Raw genomic sequence first — 18,304 nt, forward strand, 5'->3', positions numbered from 1 at the left:
GTATAAAGAAACTTATATTGAGACTCTGCCCTGACTCTGTAAATACACGTTAGCATCTCAGTACCATGCTTATCAAACTACTAACTTTAAAAAGACTATAGTAAGTGGAAGGATGACAAAGTTAACATGCTCAAAAAGCTTTCCAGTAGTCAGGGTATAGTGGAATGGAGTGTGAGATTTCTTATGCAAAACTGATGTTCTAGGGTGTATGTTTTTGAAGTAATCTTTCTATCCAACTTTTAAACTCCTAAGCATTTGAAGAAACAGTGGTGGTGCTACAAATTGTTTTATACAGTCCTGTAAATTTATATTGCTGGCATCCTTTTCACAATTTTAAGAAGTCTTACTAATAGCCTGTAACCTTTAGTCTACTTTGACAGCATGACTGAGGCAACTAAGACATCTTATTTTCGCTTACAGGCTTGCTGTCCTTACTTAGGTATGGCGAGACACAACTTCTGCAGGTTCTGACTGACTTGCAGCAATCTATAAATGAGAAGATAACAAGCCTTGCCCTGGGTGCTTTAATGGAGCTGCATCCTCAAATAGCCTTACTTTGTGACACTTAAAAAATGTTTGTTCTTCTGAGGATGCTACATGTCACATTCTGGAAAGAGGAAAATACGCTCTTAGTTTTAAGCTCTTCTTGTGTGGTGTTCCTCCTCTAGTTATTTTTGTTTACTCGGGGGGGGAAAAAATCTGATTAAATACTAGATCTCTTGCAATGATTGCTGGGAATGCTCATAAACAGTTTTTCTTACTTCATTAGAAAAGAGTTTTGCTCAATCCTGAGCTGAATCTGTGATGCTCTTTGTGTCTTGTGCAGAGGACAGGGGGCTACACCCATGGCGATGCAGAAAGCACAGCAAGTGTCACAAGGTCTGGATTTGCTCACTGCAAAAGTGGAGAATGCAGCCCGCAAATTGGAGGCCATGACAAACTCCAAGCAGGCAATTGCTAAGAAGATTGATGCTGCTCAGGTACCACTAATGATTTAATAAATACTTTAGAACGTAATTACATCACTGTTTTTAGAGCTGTTATATTGAACTATTGTTGTTGTTTCCAAGCACAACACAGTTGCTCGTTAGGAAGAACATATGGAGATACTTGCTTTTACAAAGAAAAATCTTCAATTCAGTAACTTAGTGCTGTGAGTTTTGCTACAGCAAAAGTTATGAAATTAAAATGAGGAAACACCCTAAATTTGGACATAAACTGATCTTATTAAGGAAAAGAGTAGAGGAGTTTCAGACTGCACAGATTTACTTGTGGGCAAAACCAGAGCCCTTTCCTTGAGCTCTGTTGTGGGAGTGGAGTTCAGGATTTAGAACTTCATATTCAATGACAAATGCAAAACAATGTTAATGAAACTACTTTTTTCTTGTAGTTGATCCTTTATTTTTCTAACTCTCAAAATCTCCCTCAGTGGTCAGCCTATTACCCAGTGATGATGATGGTCATCAAATAATGAACCTTCTATATATACCTTAACTAAAAGTGTGTAAGTGCATATAATTATATATATAAATATAAATTAATATTTTATATATATATGGAATGAAATGATAATGAGATTTTTTTAGGAGAGCTCTGTAAAGTGTGCCACACTGTGCACAAGAGCACCTGGTTTCTTTTCTTTTTTTTTTTTCTGAAAGCCAGATCATGAATCCCTAAAGCCACTAGTTAAATTTTACTTCTGAAAATACTGTTGGCAAATGTTGGGGAGAGAGACTGTAAAATCATTGGGTAGATCTAGCTTGACATCTTTTTCAAAACAGAAAATCTGCTAGACAGTAGAACAACTTCATGGTATCTAATAAACAGAAACTGCTTTTGAAAAATATTTGCTGTTAAAGTTTTGAAAGCTGTATTGGTATTTCTTTTTTTTAAAAGTGTCTATAGAAATAATATTACTTTTTGTATTTACACTTGTACACAATCTCTTTCTATTAAGAATTGGCTTGCAGACCCTAACGGGGGCAGTGAAGGAGAAGAACATATTCGTGGAATTATGGCTGAAGCAAGGAAAGTTGCAGAATTATGTGAGGAGCCTAAAGAAAGAGATGATATCCTTCGTTCCTTGGGGGAAATCTCTGCTTTGACAGCTAAGTTGTCAGATCTGCGACGACAGTATGTATTCGTTTTATCACCATTAATTTATTTGAATGACTTTCATTTGCAGGTCAAAGTGCTGAGCAAAATCATAATATTGATATTTAATTGGGGAATATATTTTCTTCCAAGAACTGGGAATGGACATCTTATACTTCTGAGTTTCTGTCCTGTGTTTAGTAGAAATTGAATGCAAAGAATTGTTCAGTTCCTAGGGGTATAAAAGCTAACTTTTTAACATCCTTTTAAAAAATCTAATTTATAAAATATGGTATCCTTTTTAATGCTTCAACCTAATGATTTCTATCCCAAAGCCCAACTTGCACTATCTTCCTCAAAAAAAAAAAAGTCACTAGAGTTGTATTACCTAAAAATATTTTTTATTCTATTGCCTATGGAATATTTGACAGGCAAACCAAAGCCAAAAGTGAGCTCCTTTGTACTGTCAAAGCACTTGAAAGGAACGAGATAACGTAAAATTTAAGTTTGTTTATACAAATGTCATCACTGTTTTTGCCGAGCCGTTTACTAAACGGCAAGGTGGAATATCTAGCACTTCAATTGGTGTCAGTGTTCTAAGCTGTAACTGCAAACTCTATAAAAGATAAGACTTTCAGATAACCCTGTTAGCTTGGGTTCAGTGCTTAACTGCAAATGATATTTCTATATCAGTTTTGCAAAGAGGATGCTTGAGAATGGAAGTGGAGAAACAGTTATTGTATGAACCGTGATTTTCATCTGTGGCCAGTTGCAATATGCAGATAAATATTTTTCTTCATTAGTTAGATACTCTAATCAGTTTTTTTCTTGAGATTTAGCTGCTGCAGGTCTGAATGTGCTACCTCTTTTCAAGTTTATATGTAGCTTTGGGTCTGTTGCTGCTTACTTTTCTGCTTGTAATCTGTGTGGCATTATTGCAGTGGCTTATAAGACAGCCATGAGTATGGGAAATCAAAGTCGTACATCAGTATTATCAATGACAGTACCATACCTTCCCCCATCTCAGTGCTGTGTTGAACGTACGTAATATCCAGCTGCCACAGCAGAGAAGTGCGAGGTGGGGATTTATAGATGACGGATCTGCATTATTTGCTCTAAGGCTCGTGTGTCAAATTTAACCTTATTTAAAAAGATGAAGTACTTTGCATTGTGTCTTCATGCTGAATTTGGGACTAGCTGTAAATGATCTTTATATGACTATACTTTTTTTTAATCCTTAGTGGGAAAGGTGACTCTCCTGAGGCCCGTGCGTTGGCTAAGCAAATAGCTACATCGCTTCAGAATTTACAGTCCAAAACAAACAGGGCTGTAGCAAATACCAGGCCAGTTAAAGCAGCTGTCCATCTGGAGGGCAAGATTGAGCAAGCTCAAAGGTGGATAGACAATCCTACAGTTGCTGATCGGGGAGTAGGTAAGTGTTTCTGTGTGCTCCTCCCCCCCCACCCCTCCAGTTATATGGTTAAACTTGTTTAGTAATTTCTGTGACTGAAACTACTGCTCCTGGGATGCTGAGGATGCATGGCATATCTTCACTGACGTGGAGATCGGCAGTTTGTGGCTGGAGGTTTATAGCCAAGTCCTGGTTGCAAAATTATTGAATCATGCTGGCCCATTGTTGTGGATTAACCTGGCGGCAGCTAAAAGAACTACACAGCGGTTTGCTCATTCCCCCCCAGATTCTCTTTGTCTTCTGGAAAGACCAACTTTGGTGAATAACGTGTGCTGTAAACCAGACAAACTTTAGACTGCTCCTTGCCCTTATTATCATGCAAATAAAGTATCTCAAAATTGAATTTATAGCTACTCCAGCAAATTGAGTAATTAAGTCCTTCAGGGAGGAGAAAAACATTCTTACACCTGACCTAAAAATATCACTTCTTGTATTGTTTCTGGATTATCTGTAGAGAATGTTACTTGAAGAGAAAGATGATCTGAGAATCCAAGCATGCTATCAACAGGCATATAATTATGTTTCAGGAGCTGCTCTACTGAGAGCTTATTGTAAACCACTTCTGAAATTTCTTGTTTAGCTGCTTCTGATGCTATTTCAAGTAGGTGGATGAAGCTTGAAAACTGGATTCAGTAGGTTTTTTTTCCATAGCAGTTCTGGGCATTGCAACTGATGAGTGGAGACATGGCTTACAAGAAATAGTATAACTGCAGACCTTTAATACCTCTTTCTCACACCTTTCCCTCTCTGTCAAAATAAATTCTGTGTGAATAACCAATGACAGATCCTTGATTTAAAGATTTATTCATGTTGATAGCTTGGACGCTTGTGAAGTGCAAATTTCTATGCGATATTTTAAAAAAGAATAGTGGAGTTACGTGTTTTGATGCTTTCTGATGAGCAAATTGCACACTGAATGAGGTGACCAAGAAGGTAATAGATAGGTCTCATGAGACTTGTTTTGGCAGTGGCTGAAAACCTTCCTAATTTTGATGTTTCTCTTGAATGTAATAACATGTGAGGTGATTGTCTCAAAGCAGCACAAAACCTAAACTTAACTTTTCTATTTTTAATTCAGAAGAAACTAAGGTAACTTAAATCCTGCTTGAAGTCTGTAAGTGCTTAGTTAATCATGAGGCTTGCATACATACTGAAAGCTTGCTGAAGGAACTGAAGTTTCTCAACATTGGATATGTACTACAGAATTTAATCAATTGCTGTAGTAATACGACAAAAATGTGTGTAGAGATGCAAGTTGTTACATGTCCCATTACTGTTTTTAGTTTAATGGAGGCAAATTCTAGTTGTAACATAACATCATTGTTCAACTTGTTCATTTAAATGTCTTTCACTTGCATTGGCCCTTGGCAGGGTGCTCATAGGAAAGGTATATTAAGAATATAAATCAGATATGTGCTCTCTTCAGTCTGGACAGCACTTCTGGTAGAATTTGGCCCGGTATTTTCAGTGCTGTGATAATGTGAAAATACTTCACTGTTCTCTGCAGTAGCAATGACCATGTCAAATAACTGTGTGTGCAGTTATTCCAGGGTAGTGCTTCAACACAAACTAAATTTTGAACTAACAAGGCAGAATGTGTATTTTATTTTATGAACACAAGAGCCACTTCAGTGGTGTTAACAGCTACAAATATTTACATGCAGTCATATTATGAATTGTCCTAGCTAAGTGATGGCTAAAGCAATTGTAATTGGCAGATACAAACTAAGCAAAATGTCCTGAAATACTAAACTGTTGTGTGAAGTACTTGGTTGGCTGCACTTGACTTATGAAAAACAACAATTAAAAAATATCTTGGGCCAGTCCAACAGCACCAAACTTAGCTACACTAATAAGCCTTCTAAAATGATGGTCACAGCGCTGAGTGATTCTTGGATAGTCAGGTCCTATGACAACTTCCTTCTAAGTAGTTTTGAGCTTGATCATGAATGTGGATTACTTGTGTGTTGGCATTGGCTTAAAATGATTATTCAATGACTGCTTTTAAAAGAAGAATACTATTGTATTAAGGAGCATATTCTTGTGACAGAATAGGAAGCTTCTGTAAGTGAATGAAGGAAATAACCCACACTAAAAATAAAATTTTTTACAGAAAAACTTTTGACACACTGTGGAGGCTTTATAAGGCTTCTTGCCCTCCCATCCTGGACACTTGACACTTCTTACCCATGACTTCTGGAATCCTAGGAGGGGGTATTCTCCTTTTTCACTTCTGTTTTCTACTTGGCTTTTCTCCCCCTCTTTCTGTTCATTTTCTAGTAACTTGTAATGATGTGAAGATGAATTGCAATACTTCGAATTTGCAAGTGCTTTCTACTGGAGTCAACAGATTAGTTATGTAAGAATACCTGACAAATGTAATGATATTAACGTTCCTGTTAATATCAGGCTGCCCTAGTTAAAAAGGATGCATCTCTAGCCAGAGTTGCTCTAACAAGCAAAAATAAACTGGTGAGAGTTGAATTCCTCTATGGGCCTGAACTTCAATTGCTTAATGGTAGGCTGCAGAAGATCCATTCCACTGCCTAGAAAGGTGTTCTTAAAAACCCAAGAATTCTAAAATGTCACTCAGTTCATAGTGCATTTGACTTAGGCTTTCAGGGTTTTTTGTTCCACTGTATCTTAATGCAACATGACTTCTTTCACTGTAGGCCAGGCAGCAATTCGGGGTCTGGTTGCAGAAGGCCGTCGTTTAGCCAATGTCATGATGGGACCTTATCGTCAAGACCTGCTTGCCAAATGTGATCGTGTGGACCAGCTGGCTGCTCAGCTAGCTGACCTCGCAGCAAGAGGGGAGGGAGAATCTCCTCAGGCCAGGGCAGTTGCTGCTCAGCTTCAGGACTCATTGAAGGTAAAAATCTGCTCTTGTGCAGTGAAATATGCTGAAGTATTTGCTTTCCTCAGATGAAGTGCTCGTGTGGGGGAGGCATCAATAAAACCAAAAATGTGCAGCAAAAAACCCTGTTGGTTTAGCTGAGATGCTTAAAGCAAACTTTGTAGAAAGTCCTTGACACCATGCCTTAGGGTTTAATTTCAAATAAACAATTTAGAAGTAAAACCATATAATTTTAAAAGAAAGTAGTATGGTAGCATTGCAAATTTGAGGGGCAAGGTCTCAAATTGTGCTGTTCATAGCTTCTGATGCAGCTTCAAGGAGTGGTATGTAAGCTTCTAGTATTTCAAACTATGTAAAAAGTGATTAATTGATCATGATTTTAAGATCATAGAATCATAGAATGCTTTGGGTTGGAAGGGACCTCAAAGATCATCTAGTTCCAACCCCCCTGCTGCGGGCAGGGACACCCTCCACTAGACCACGTTGCCCAAAGCCTCATCCAACCTGGCCTTGAACACTTCCAGGGATGGGGCATCCACAACCTCTCTGGGCCACCTGTTCCAGTGCCTCACCACCCTCACAGTAAAGAATTTCTTTCTAACATCTAATCTAAATCAACCCTCCTTCAGCTTAAACCCATTACCCCTTGTCCTGTCACTACACTCCCTGACAAACAGTCCCTCCCCATCTTTCCTGTAGGCCCCTTCAGGTACTGGTAAGCTGCAGTTAGATCTCCCCGGAGCCGCCTTTTCTCCAGGCTGAACAATCCCAGCTCTCTCAGCCTGTCCTCATAGGAGAGGTGCTCCATCCCTCCGATCAGCTTCGTGGTCTTCCTCTGGACTCACTCCAACAGCTCCATGTCTCTCCTGTACTGAGGCTCCCAGAGCTGGATGAAGTACTCCAGGTGGGGTCTCACAAGAGCCGAGTAGAGGGGCAGGATCACCTCCCTCGACCTGCTGGTCACACTTCTGTTGATGCAGCCCAGGACATGGTTGGCTTTCTGGGCTGCAAGCGCACACTGCTGGGTCATGTTGAGCTTCCCATCAATCAACACCCCCAAGTCCTTCTCCTCAGGGCTGCTTTCAATCCATTCCTCGCCCAGCCTATAGTTGTGCTTGGGATTGCGCTGACCCACGTGCAGGACCTTGCACTTGGCCTTGTTGAACTTCGTGCGGTTCGCACGGCCCCACCTCTCCAGCCTGTCAAGGTCCCTCTGGATGGCATCCCTTCCCTCCAGCATGTCGACCACACCACACAGCTTGGTGTCGTTGGCAAACTTGCTGAGGGTGCACTCGATCCCACAGTCCATCTCGCCAACAAAGATGTTGAACAGTGCTGGTCCCAGTACTGACCCCCGAGGAACACCATTCATCACCGTTCTCCACTTGGACATTGAGCCGTTGACCACAACTCTTTGAGTGCGGCCATCCAGCCAATTCCTTATCCACCAAGTGGTCCATCCATTGAATCCATGTCTCTCCAATTTAGAGACAAGGATATCGTGTGGGACAGTGTCAAATGCCTTGCACAAGTCCAGGTAGATGATGTCAGTTGCCTTTCCCTTATCCACCAACACTGTAACCCCATCATAGAAGGCCACCAAATTTGTCAGGCACGATTTGCCCTTGGTGAAGCCATGTTGGCTGTCACCAATCACCTCCTTATTTTCCATGTGCCTGAGCATAGTCTCCAGGAGGGTCTGCTCCATAATCTTGCCAGGCACAGAGGTGAGACTGACCGGCCTGTAATTCCCTGGGTCTTCCTTTGTTCCCTTCTTAAAAATGGGGGTTATGTTCCCCCTCTTCCAGTCAGCGGGAACTTCGGATCATTTTATCTTAATGGCTGCGACTGTAATTTTTTTAAGAGTTCTTATGGATTTGAATCCCTGCAAACTTAATATTCCTCTATGATGTGCTAATAATTTTCCTTTTTTTTAAGGATCTTAAAACACGGATGCAAGAGGCAATGACTCAAGAGGTTTCTGATGTTTTTAGTGACACCACAACTCCTATTAAATTGTTAGCAGTAGCAGCCACTGCTCCTTCTGATGCTCCCAATAGAGATGAGGCAAGTATACCCAGGTGGTCTTTTTTCCTATATGAAGCTTTAGTTATTTTTTAATTTAAACTGAATTGGTTTTTTGAAAAATGAATCAGTATTTTCTTTCTCAAGCTTGTGTGATACATGCTTTTTAATTCTGACAGCGTAATGATTGTCACGCAAATTTCTCTGGACTCTTGGAGACTGCAAATTGTGCTGCATATGCCTGAAAATGGTATTGTCCCTGACTTCATTAAATGGCAAAGATTTCTCCCTGTGATGTTTGTACCACACTGCTTTCAGCATGCTAAAAATTCTTGTGCAAAGATCACTGACACTGTAGTTAGTGGATTGTATATCTCAACATTATATAAGCTGATTAAAATAGTCAAATTCATGCTAAGATTGAAGACATTTAACCTGTTCTCTTGCTGGATAATGTTTTCTGTACTTCAAAGATTCTGGCTGCATGTGAAGTATGTAAAACTCTGGCTTGCAGCTCTGGCTAGTTGATTTGAACATGGTCAAAACAATTCCCAAGGCCTTGGGGAATTTAGCTTTATGACAGGATAGCTTTTTGTCAAAGCATTCTATGCCTCGAATAACTAAGGACTGTCAAAGGAGGGAATTTTTTTCCCTGATGTGAATCTTCAATTTTTAGGGTAAAACCCCATATTTATTTACCAAATATAGTTACTTTTGGATTATGGGTTTGAAGATTTATGTCTATGAGCTAAAATAGTTTTAAGACAGCATTTGTTGCAGCAGTAGCCATCAGGAATTAGTGTGCTTAATACCTCAAAGCTGTAAAGTGTGGTAGTATCCTTTGTCCAGATGAGTTAGTAAAGAAGAAGGTCCAGTAAGGTAAATATTAAAAAAAAAAAAAAAAAAGGAAATTGCTTCAAAGCTTTTGCATTCTGTTGCATTGCCTCAGGAGATGCATTAAGTTGGGATGTTATGAATGTGTGTCTGGTATTTGACAATATGAAGAAATTACATATTCTTTTAGGGAAGTTAAGCTTTTTAAATGTGTGTTTTCTCTGACAACTAGGTGTTTGATGAAAGAGCAGCAAACTTTGAAAACCATGCTGCTAGACTGGGAGCCACAGCAGAAAAAGCAGCTGCAGTTGGAACTGCAAATAAAACTACTGTGGAGGGCATTCAAGCAACAGTGAAATCTGCAAGGGAACTTACCCCACAGGTTTGCTTCCTTAGTCTCAAATGACTATTAAAAGGGCTGGGGAATCTTCTTTATGCCTCTGCTATCAGAGACAGATGTTAATGCCAGCAGGGAACATACTGCTGACAGTCTTAAAAGGACAATGGCAAATACTTGCCTATATGATGCCAAGTAGAACAAACTGATTAAATGACACGTCTTTCTTGTCAACTTTTCGACAGAAGCATTAGTGACTTATCCTTGAAACAAAATTACTTTGAGGCTTAGCAAAATATGTAAGTGGAAAAAATACTCTTTAATGAACATACTTTAGTGCTTTCAAGAAATGTTTTAAAGTGATAAACACTTTTTGATACATAAGCATGTAAATGAAGTTCCAGAAAAAAAAGTATGTGTTGACAAATTCCAGAAGCATTGTAAATCTTCAGGCAGCTAGATATTGAACTAGAATTAATGAACTAGGATTCCAAATGAGGATCTACTCATCCAGTCCTGAAAAACAAATATGTGATGTTGTTATATACTGATACTTCCATAATTAAAAATGTTTTCCATTGGCAGGTAGTATCAGCTGCTCGTATCCTCCTGAGAAATCCTGGCAATCAAGCTGCTTATGAACATTTTGAGACCATGAAAAACCAATGGATTGATAATGTAGAAAAAATGACAGGTGAAGTAGGAATTTTTGTTGAAGATTATACTTGTGGCTACCTAGCCGGTATAGACTTTTTCCCCATTCTGTTTGGATTGATGAAACATGCATAAGAGTAATGACTCATTAAAAATAAATTAAGTGGGAATGTGCTCTCTGACTCCAGAAATAGGTATATGTTACAGCATAAACCAAATACTTTGCTTGAAAGGTGTTAGTTTTGAGCTGCAGGGGAGCAAATTCAGCTTTGGTTCTTTTGTGGGAAAAACAAAATACCATTAGTTTTTATTGCAGTTGCTATTCTAGCACCTCGTGGGGTTTTTTTTCCTACATAATCTTGGCATGTTGAATGAGGATTAATAATTAAGTGGGGCAAAGAAAACATATTCAAAATTATGTAACAGCTTGATGAAAGTGGTGAATAAAACACAGCTACTGAATATTGCTGAGATACTTAGAAGTTTTGGTCCTTCCAAAGTGCAAATCGTTTGCACTGGTCTGCTAATCTCCTGACTGTACACTACCTCCTTTTCCATCCCCACAATTAAATTGTGGGTATTTTAAATCTTACTGCCTTGTAACTATATATCATCCTTAAGTAAAAGCACAGCCAGAGAGGTATTTCCTTTTAGATGAACGGGAGAGGTACAAAAAGTACTGAATATGCTTAAAGAAATTTGATGGGAGGAAGGAAGCTCTGCTGCATATACTGTATAAGCCAGTTCTTGACTCAAGCAACATCCCTGGCAGATGAGTAAAAGCTCGGGATGCCATTAAGTGGGAGCAGGCCTGACCATGGGTACTGTGATAGAGGTGCTACATTAGCAGAAGTAAAACTGCAGTAATGCATTTGGTCTGATTTCTGTGCCCCCTTCCAGCCCTCCCCACCCCTCAGTTTGGAAATACTCTTCTGGTTGTGAACAGTCTCTGGAATATCAAATATCTCTTTCCACATATGAAACTAGAATGTTAATGTGTTTAACTTTTATTCTAGGGTTGGTGGATGAAGCCATTGATACTAAATCTCTGTTGGATGCATCAGAAGAGGCTATTAAGAAAGATCTTGATAAATGTAAAGTTGCAATGGCCAATATGCAACCTCAGATGCTGGTAGCTGGTGCCACCAGCATTGCCAGACGAGCAAACCGCATCCTACTGGTAGCAAAACGGGAGGTTGAAAATTCAGAAGACCCTAAATTCCGTGAGGCTGTTAAAGCAGCTTCTGATGAGCTAAGCAAAACTATATCGCCAATGGTAATGGATGCTAAAGCTGTAGCAGGAAACATTTCTGATCCTGGTAAGGATTCAGTCAGCTGATTTCAAATATATTTTTTTATTGGCTGAAGACGATGTGGAGTAGTGCTTACTTGGTTTTGTACAGCTGTGTATTGCCTTTTGTGCAAATTTTGTGTACACTTAGATCCCAGAATGGTGAAATCAAGGTCACACCACTAGCTGTTGTGAGTCCGGCTCTTTTAAAATGCAATCAAAGACCTTTGGCCTATTCAAGGGAAAAGGATTCAGTATTCTAGTTTATTATGTGATTTCATAATCTTTACTAGAAGTATTTGTCCCTAGTTATCAGTAGTACTACTTTTATGTAAGGAAATACTACTTAATTTCTTTTGTTCTAAAAGTTGTTCTGGAAATTACTTTGGCTATTGATAATGACTGTTACTCAGCCCAGGCTTTATTTTATACATGTTGCATGTGACTCTTAACTTTACAGTAGATTTACATGTTTGAAAACATTTTTGGTAGTTTTTAACATTGTTTTTTTAGCATACATATATATATGTATTCAGCACAGTATGTTATAGAAGTAATTTTTGGGGGTAGTGTTGCAGTTCTAAATATTACAGAATGCTGTTAAACTGGTAATGGGATTTTTGTTCAGGTTTGCAGAAGAGTTTCTTGGATTCTGGATACAGAATTCTGGGAGCTGTGGCCAAAGTCAGAGAAGCCTTCCAGCCTCAGGAACCAGATTTTCCCCCTCCTCCTCCTGACCTTGAGCACCTTCATGTAAGTGCAGCATAGTTTGTAATAAAATGCACAGTTGTCACTGACAATGTGTGGATTGCGCACTGAAATTACTTGAGCATATTTTCCTTAAAAATAAAATGCATTGTCTGGCCAGCCATGCATACAAGTAGCCTTAAGTCTAAAAAATTCCAATCTAGCTTTCAAAAGAAGAGATTAAAATGTGGTATTTCCTTTAACACAGAGCACTTGAAAAAATGGAAAAAGGCATGAGCTCATGCAGTCATGTTTTTGCCATGACACCATCCTTTACTCAATCTGTGTACTATTTGATTGCACTGGATAAGATTTTTCCCTTTCTTAGCTGACCGATGAGCTTGCTCCTCCAAAACCACCACTTCCAGAAGGTGAGGTTCCCCCGCCCAGACCACCACCACCTGAAGAAAAGGATGAAGAGTTCCCAGAGCAGAAAGCAGGAGAAGCTATTAATCAGCCCATGATGATGGCTGCTAGGCAGTTGCATGATGAAGCCCGAAAATGGTCTAGCAAGGTAAGTTGTTGTTATATGTCTTGTGCTAAAATTAATATATACATTTTTTGTTGGTTTTTTTTTAGGATCAGTGTGTTTGGTCCAAAGTCAGTTGCCTCAATGATAGAGAATAGTCTTTTATAGACCAACCAGTAAAAACACTGCTGTGGGAGGAATTAGAAACTCTTTCAAGTTTAGAGTGAACTAGGGTCAACTGTTCTAATACTCAGAATTGCTAGAATGCTTTATTAACATACCTTTGTAAACACAAATGTGCCTTGTATGCTAAGCTGTTTGTGATCCTTGGTGCTAGTGTTGCTTAGAGAGCCACTAACACTTATGCCTTTCTAGGCTGACAAGCTGATTGCTATATTTAAGTCACTTCGAAAAATTTGTATGGATATTGCAGAGGCCAGCTGCAGGAATCATGAGCTGGCTTGTCTTAGTTCTGGAAGGAGCTGCAATTACTTTGCAGTTAATCTGGTGCATTTACGATCGGAAAAGTGACCATATATAGATGGCCTGGTCTCATTCTTTTTTGTAGCAAGTCACACTTGCTATCAAGGTCAAAATCTTTAATTTCCTTACTATTTCAGTGCTATAACAAAGCAGTGTGAACTCAGTCTTATAAATGCTAATATATTTTTGCTTCCCCTTTTTTCCCCAGTGAGCTACATTTTTCCTCTGGCAGCAACTGATTATGAATGAGCTCTAAGCTTAGTGTCTTTAGGTTATGAAACATTATTTTTATTGCTGTCTCTTTAATTTGAAACCAGTAAATGAATAAGTTAGTCTAACATTGGTCCTTCCAGCATTTGTCCTTCTAATTCATTTTTTAGCAATCCCATTTTAGCAACAAGACTACAGTTATTCTGACAGTCTGTTTTTGGGGAAGAAGTTTTAAAAACATTTTTGTAGTCTCTGAAGTCACTTACTGGGTGTAAGAGGGATTGATGGACAGTGCTACTGAGAAATATGGGTTAGACCTGTGTGTCAACTACTGCTGCTTTTTTGCCCAATTACATTAGTATACTGGAACTTTACCATGTGTTACGCTTATGGGGGGACGACAAGTACTTAGTGTTTAAAAAATTTGGATGACATTCTTCATTCTTGTAAGACTTAAAATCGTTTTGTTTTTTCTGCTTTACAAAAACTTCACTGAGTGGATTCTGGGCTTTTATGTACTCCATTTGTCTCATGGAGCACAAATGGAATGCTGTCTATTGCTGTAGCTTTCCCTGCCTTTCCCCCTCATTTGAATAAATCAGAATGAGGGATATTTGGAAGCTTTTCATTAGATTAAGACTTAAATAGAAGTCATCTTTGAAGATGACTTGATTTGGCAGTGTTACAACTTCTTTCCAAAACTCTGTGTGTGTTCATTGGTGTAGATGTTTTTTCTATAAAAGGCCATATCTTAAGCAAAACACAGTTGAAAATGCATAGTTTTTTGTAAGGGTAGTTTGGCTTTTATCACACTTGGCTTTAGTCAAAGAAATACAATTAGTAAACTTGTATTTTTGTGTTGAAATGCTGCTGTATTATAAATGCCTGTATTGTTATACCACTTACCTCTTCCTTATGATCTATGCTAACACAATATATTTGCTTGAATCTTCTCTTTTTTTTTTTTTTGAAGGTAATGGATACAACGTATTGTGGCAAAACAGTATCATATGTTTCATAATCCTCTTATTCTACTAATTCTGTTTCAGTCTTTAAGAACTGTAATACAGCATTCATAACATTCAGTATCACCTCCTCTTTTCATAACCTGGTTTTGTTCTTTTTCATGTTATCTGCGGTACTTCATTACTCACTTCTACAGTGTTTCCTGCCTCACTTTTTTTTGTTCTACAGCAAACAAGTCAGTGGTTTTTCTGTGATCCTGTGGCTATCTCTTCTTATGTATATGTGAAGGGCTTCCATGCAAAGCTTTCTTTCTACACAGATACCACAGTACCATCAGCTGCTGTGCCTGCTTCTATGCAGTAAAACTGGCTTTCATTGAAACAGAAAATCCGTTGATTTCACCATTGTCTTGCCAGAAAAGTGTTGTTCTGCCAGCCTCTGTCTGTAGAAGCTGTGTGCTCACATGAAAAATGTTGCTGCATCTTTCAATTGTAACTTCTTAATATTTTTGGTAACTTTGGTTCACAGGTGAAATGTTTGTTTCCTTCTACTAATCTTGTTTTCCTTCCTCTCCTCCCTCTGACCTGATCCTAGAGCTGTCTTGTCAGATCCTGAGAGACCAAGAGGATGTTTTGGTCACTAAAACAGCTCAGTTCATGCTCTTCTACCAAATTCTGCTTCTCATACTAACTGTCCCGTTTCTCCACCCTTGCTGCCACCTGCAAAGCCTGATGTGACTGTGATTAATGAAGCGGCTGAGGCTGGTGTAGATATAGATGAGGAGGATGATGCAGATGTTGAATTCACTCTCCCCTCTGACATTGAAGATGATTACGAGCCTGAGCTGCTGTTAATGCCAACCAATCAGCCTGTTAACCAGCCCATTCTGGCTGCTGCTCAGTCTCTACATCGGGAAGCAACCAAGTGGTCTAGTAAGGTACTCCTGAGTCTCCCCGGGGACTGATCCGTGTGCATCCAGCCATTTGGAACACTGACACATTTGCATCACTCTTGATCCCTGCTGGGGCCCGCCATTCTGAATGAATAAGTGCACTTCATTTTAAGAACTGAGAGTGGCTTCACAAGTTTGCGAGATCTGTTTGTCAGTGCCAGATTGAAGCTTGATTTCGGTCACTTATTAATATTCAAAGGCTTCCTCTCCCTTTGCATCTGCCTGTTCTTCTTTGTTACGGCACTTTTCAAATTGTAGTAGGGGTTGTCTTTGCCCCCCTCCCCCCTTTCTTTCCATTCATGTGGGCTACCTGGGAAGCCATGGTTAATGGTTTCTTAATGACTTCCAGATACACCATAGTATGCAGCATTCAAGAAGTCATTTAACATGTCTATTGTGCTTTGCCTCCATTGATGCCATCAATTAAAATACCTTCCAACAAGGAATGGCTTGGTATGGTATGGCAGTGTTTACTGAAGATGACTGACTGTCTGCTGGCTTGCACTTGGCTGTATTGCAAATGCTGGTCTTGAGAGAATTCTTCTATGAAGAAGCTGCACTGAATGCTGTTAGATGCTGAACTGAGATTGTGTTTAGATGAAACTGGTGGAAATCTAACATGAGGTTCAGACATTCACAAGTAGCCTGTCTCTTCTGTCTAAGCACAAATGTTTGCAAGACTGGTCACTTTATATAGCATGCTACAAAAAATGAGGTTGGTGTCCCATAACAAACAAAGGTTAGGGGTGTGTGTATGTATATGTGTGTGTGTATATTTACATAGATAGATATACTAAACTATTTTAATAAAAAGGGCTTTAAAAATGTTCTTGTCCTTTTCAGATTCTGATGCTTGGATAACTTGTTAGAGGGCTTCGTAAATGATACTGGTCCTAATTTCTTGATCCTCCTACGTGAAAACATGGAAAAGCTTTGTGTTATGTCATTTTGCATCCTAACTGGTTATACTAGCAAACTGTTTAGCTGCTAGGTCACGGTAACCAATAGTTCAGCTTTTTGTCACTTGTATCTGTAAAATATCTGGGATATCTTCTTGAATTCGCTAGTAGCGAGTTATGGAAGTATGTGCCCAGAGATAGACCTTACATTTGCCAAGGTGGGGTCTTGCTGTGTACTCTTTGCTCCAAAATTCATTGGTCATTAATTGTGGAATTATACTGAGGAAGAGTGTGCTAATACTTAAACTCACTCTGCTAATGTGTCATCCACGCAATAGGAATGCTTCATGGCACCAAACAGTTCACTTGTCTAACAACTTTCTAAAAAGTGAATCTCAATATACTAACAGACCACTAACAGCTGATCATCTAGGTCTGCTCTTTTTTGCACTAGGTTTCTCTCTGGAACAGTGTATAAGAAATGGCTTTGTCTTGGTCATACTTACTTCACATGTTTCAAATATTTCTCAGAAGTATTTCTGTGACTGTAAGTTTGATGTACTTAATACAATAAAGCTGGATTTTAATATAAGAGATAGAACTAGATTATTTTTTGAATTATCAAGTTCTTCTCTCCTGGAAGCTTTATTTTAAAGGGAGAGATTTTGTCAACAAGGAAGACTTATTTTCAAGGAATAACTTTAAAATAAAAAAAAGTAATAGTTGCATCTCATTTCCATGTTACCTGTGACAAAAGTTTTGTATGTTACAGATTCTCTTCCATTTATCCTTTAGCATTATAGCAGCATAGCTGATGCTTTAACAACTTCAGTTTCAAATGCCACTGAAAATTTTATGTTCAAATGTTATGACTACGCCATTTAACTTAATTAGTGCTATTTGGTCTAATAAGCTATTTAGCACACTTTTTTACAATTTAAAAAAAAAGCCTCTTTTGGGAAAGCTGGAATTTCAAATGCTAACAACATGCTTTATCTTAAAACCTAGCCAGCAGAGCAGTAACGCTCATTCCATGGACAAACTAACACTTTTCTTTACCACTTCTTTTCTAGTTTTGAAGCGAACATTTTTTCCCCCCGAGTGTCAGGAAGAAAAGTATCAGAAACATAGAATTAGTACAGATCTTCTCTGTTCCTTGAAGAAACCTCTTCTGTGTTCACAAATGGCTCTTCGATCCTTAACTCCTTTAAAGGATTGCTACCAAAATGTAGACTGCCATTGAGTCATGACTCGTGTGAAGTCTGTCCTGGCATGAACACTAACTCATGTTGTTCTCTGCAGGGTAATGACATCATTGCTGCTGCTAAACGAATGGCACTGCTAATGGCAGAGATGTCACGCCTGGTGAGAGGAGGTAGTGGAAACAAGCGTGCCCTTATTCAGTGTGCGAAGGATATTGCTAAGGCATCAGATGAAGTCACTCGATTAGCCAAAGAGGTAGCAAAGCAGTGCACTGACAAGCGCATTAGGACAAACCTTTTGCAGGTAATGACCTGACTTATAAATGCCTCATACTTTTTCCTTTGTTCCTCTCTTAGTGTGAATGAGTGCAGGAGTTGTGGCAGTACATCATGTATCTTTCCTTAGCTTGTAAAGTTTTGTCAGGTTCTAAGTCTGGTTTTAGATCCCATGGTCATCTGTGGACTGTAAAGTCAGGATTTGTTTACAGGTGAGTGGAAGATGCCAGTGCCTGAAGAGGTTTTGAAAAACACTCTGCGAATTTCATCTACTCATTCCTTTGCATCAAGAATAGTGGCGGAAATATAACACTCCTTAGTTTTTTAGTCTCAGCCAAATACACATCCTCCCATTCCTAAACAAGCAGACCCTTGAGAAATATCTGGAGGAAAGGAAAAATGTTGGTTCCATCCCAAAAACTCCCAAAGAAAGTAAAATAAGATTCAAGTAGCCTGCCAATATTTGTCAGAAAGTCTTGAAGGTTGTAAGATTCCTTCCATTCCTATTAGATAAGGAATAAGCATAAGTTTATGTGA

The 18,304-nt window shown here is 39.0% G+C and overlaps 1 protein-coding gene across 2 annotated transcripts in view; it reads left to right on the plus strand.

The window, feature by feature from the left end:
- Positions 1–18,304, plus strand: part of VCL (vinculin) — a 65,834-nt gene that overhangs the window by 44,143 nt on the left and 3,387 nt on the right. The window contains exons 9-20 of one of the 2 annotated variants that reach the window (XM_075758598.1): positions 827–980; positions 1,958–2,133; positions 3,336–3,526; positions 6,238–6,437; positions 8,361–8,489; positions 9,514–9,663; positions 10,204–10,312; positions 11,289–11,591; positions 12,192–12,316; positions 12,639–12,824; positions 15,166–15,375; positions 17,592–17,795. In XM_075758598.1, the coding sequence (XP_075614713.1) occupies positions 827–980; positions 1,958–2,133; positions 3,336–3,526; positions 6,238–6,437; positions 8,361–8,489; positions 9,514–9,663; positions 10,204–10,312; positions 11,289–11,591; positions 12,192–12,316; positions 12,639–12,824; positions 15,166–15,375; positions 17,592–17,795 (2,137 nt within the window). The remainder of the gene's footprint in view (positions 1–826; positions 981–1,957; positions 2,134–3,335; positions 3,527–6,237; positions 6,438–8,360; positions 8,490–9,513; positions 9,664–10,203; positions 10,313–11,288; positions 11,592–12,191; positions 12,317–12,638; positions 12,825–15,165; positions 15,376–17,591; positions 17,796–18,304) is intronic. The other variant, XM_075758597.1, reaches the window with a different exon arrangement.

Source organism: Balearica regulorum, chromosome 7 (genome assembly GCF_011004875.1).
Source record: "Balearica regulorum gibbericeps isolate bBalReg1 chromosome 7, bBalReg1.pri, whole genome shotgun sequence".
Classification (NCBI taxonomy): Eukaryota; Metazoa; Chordata; class Aves; order Gruiformes; family Gruidae; genus Balearica; species Balearica regulorum.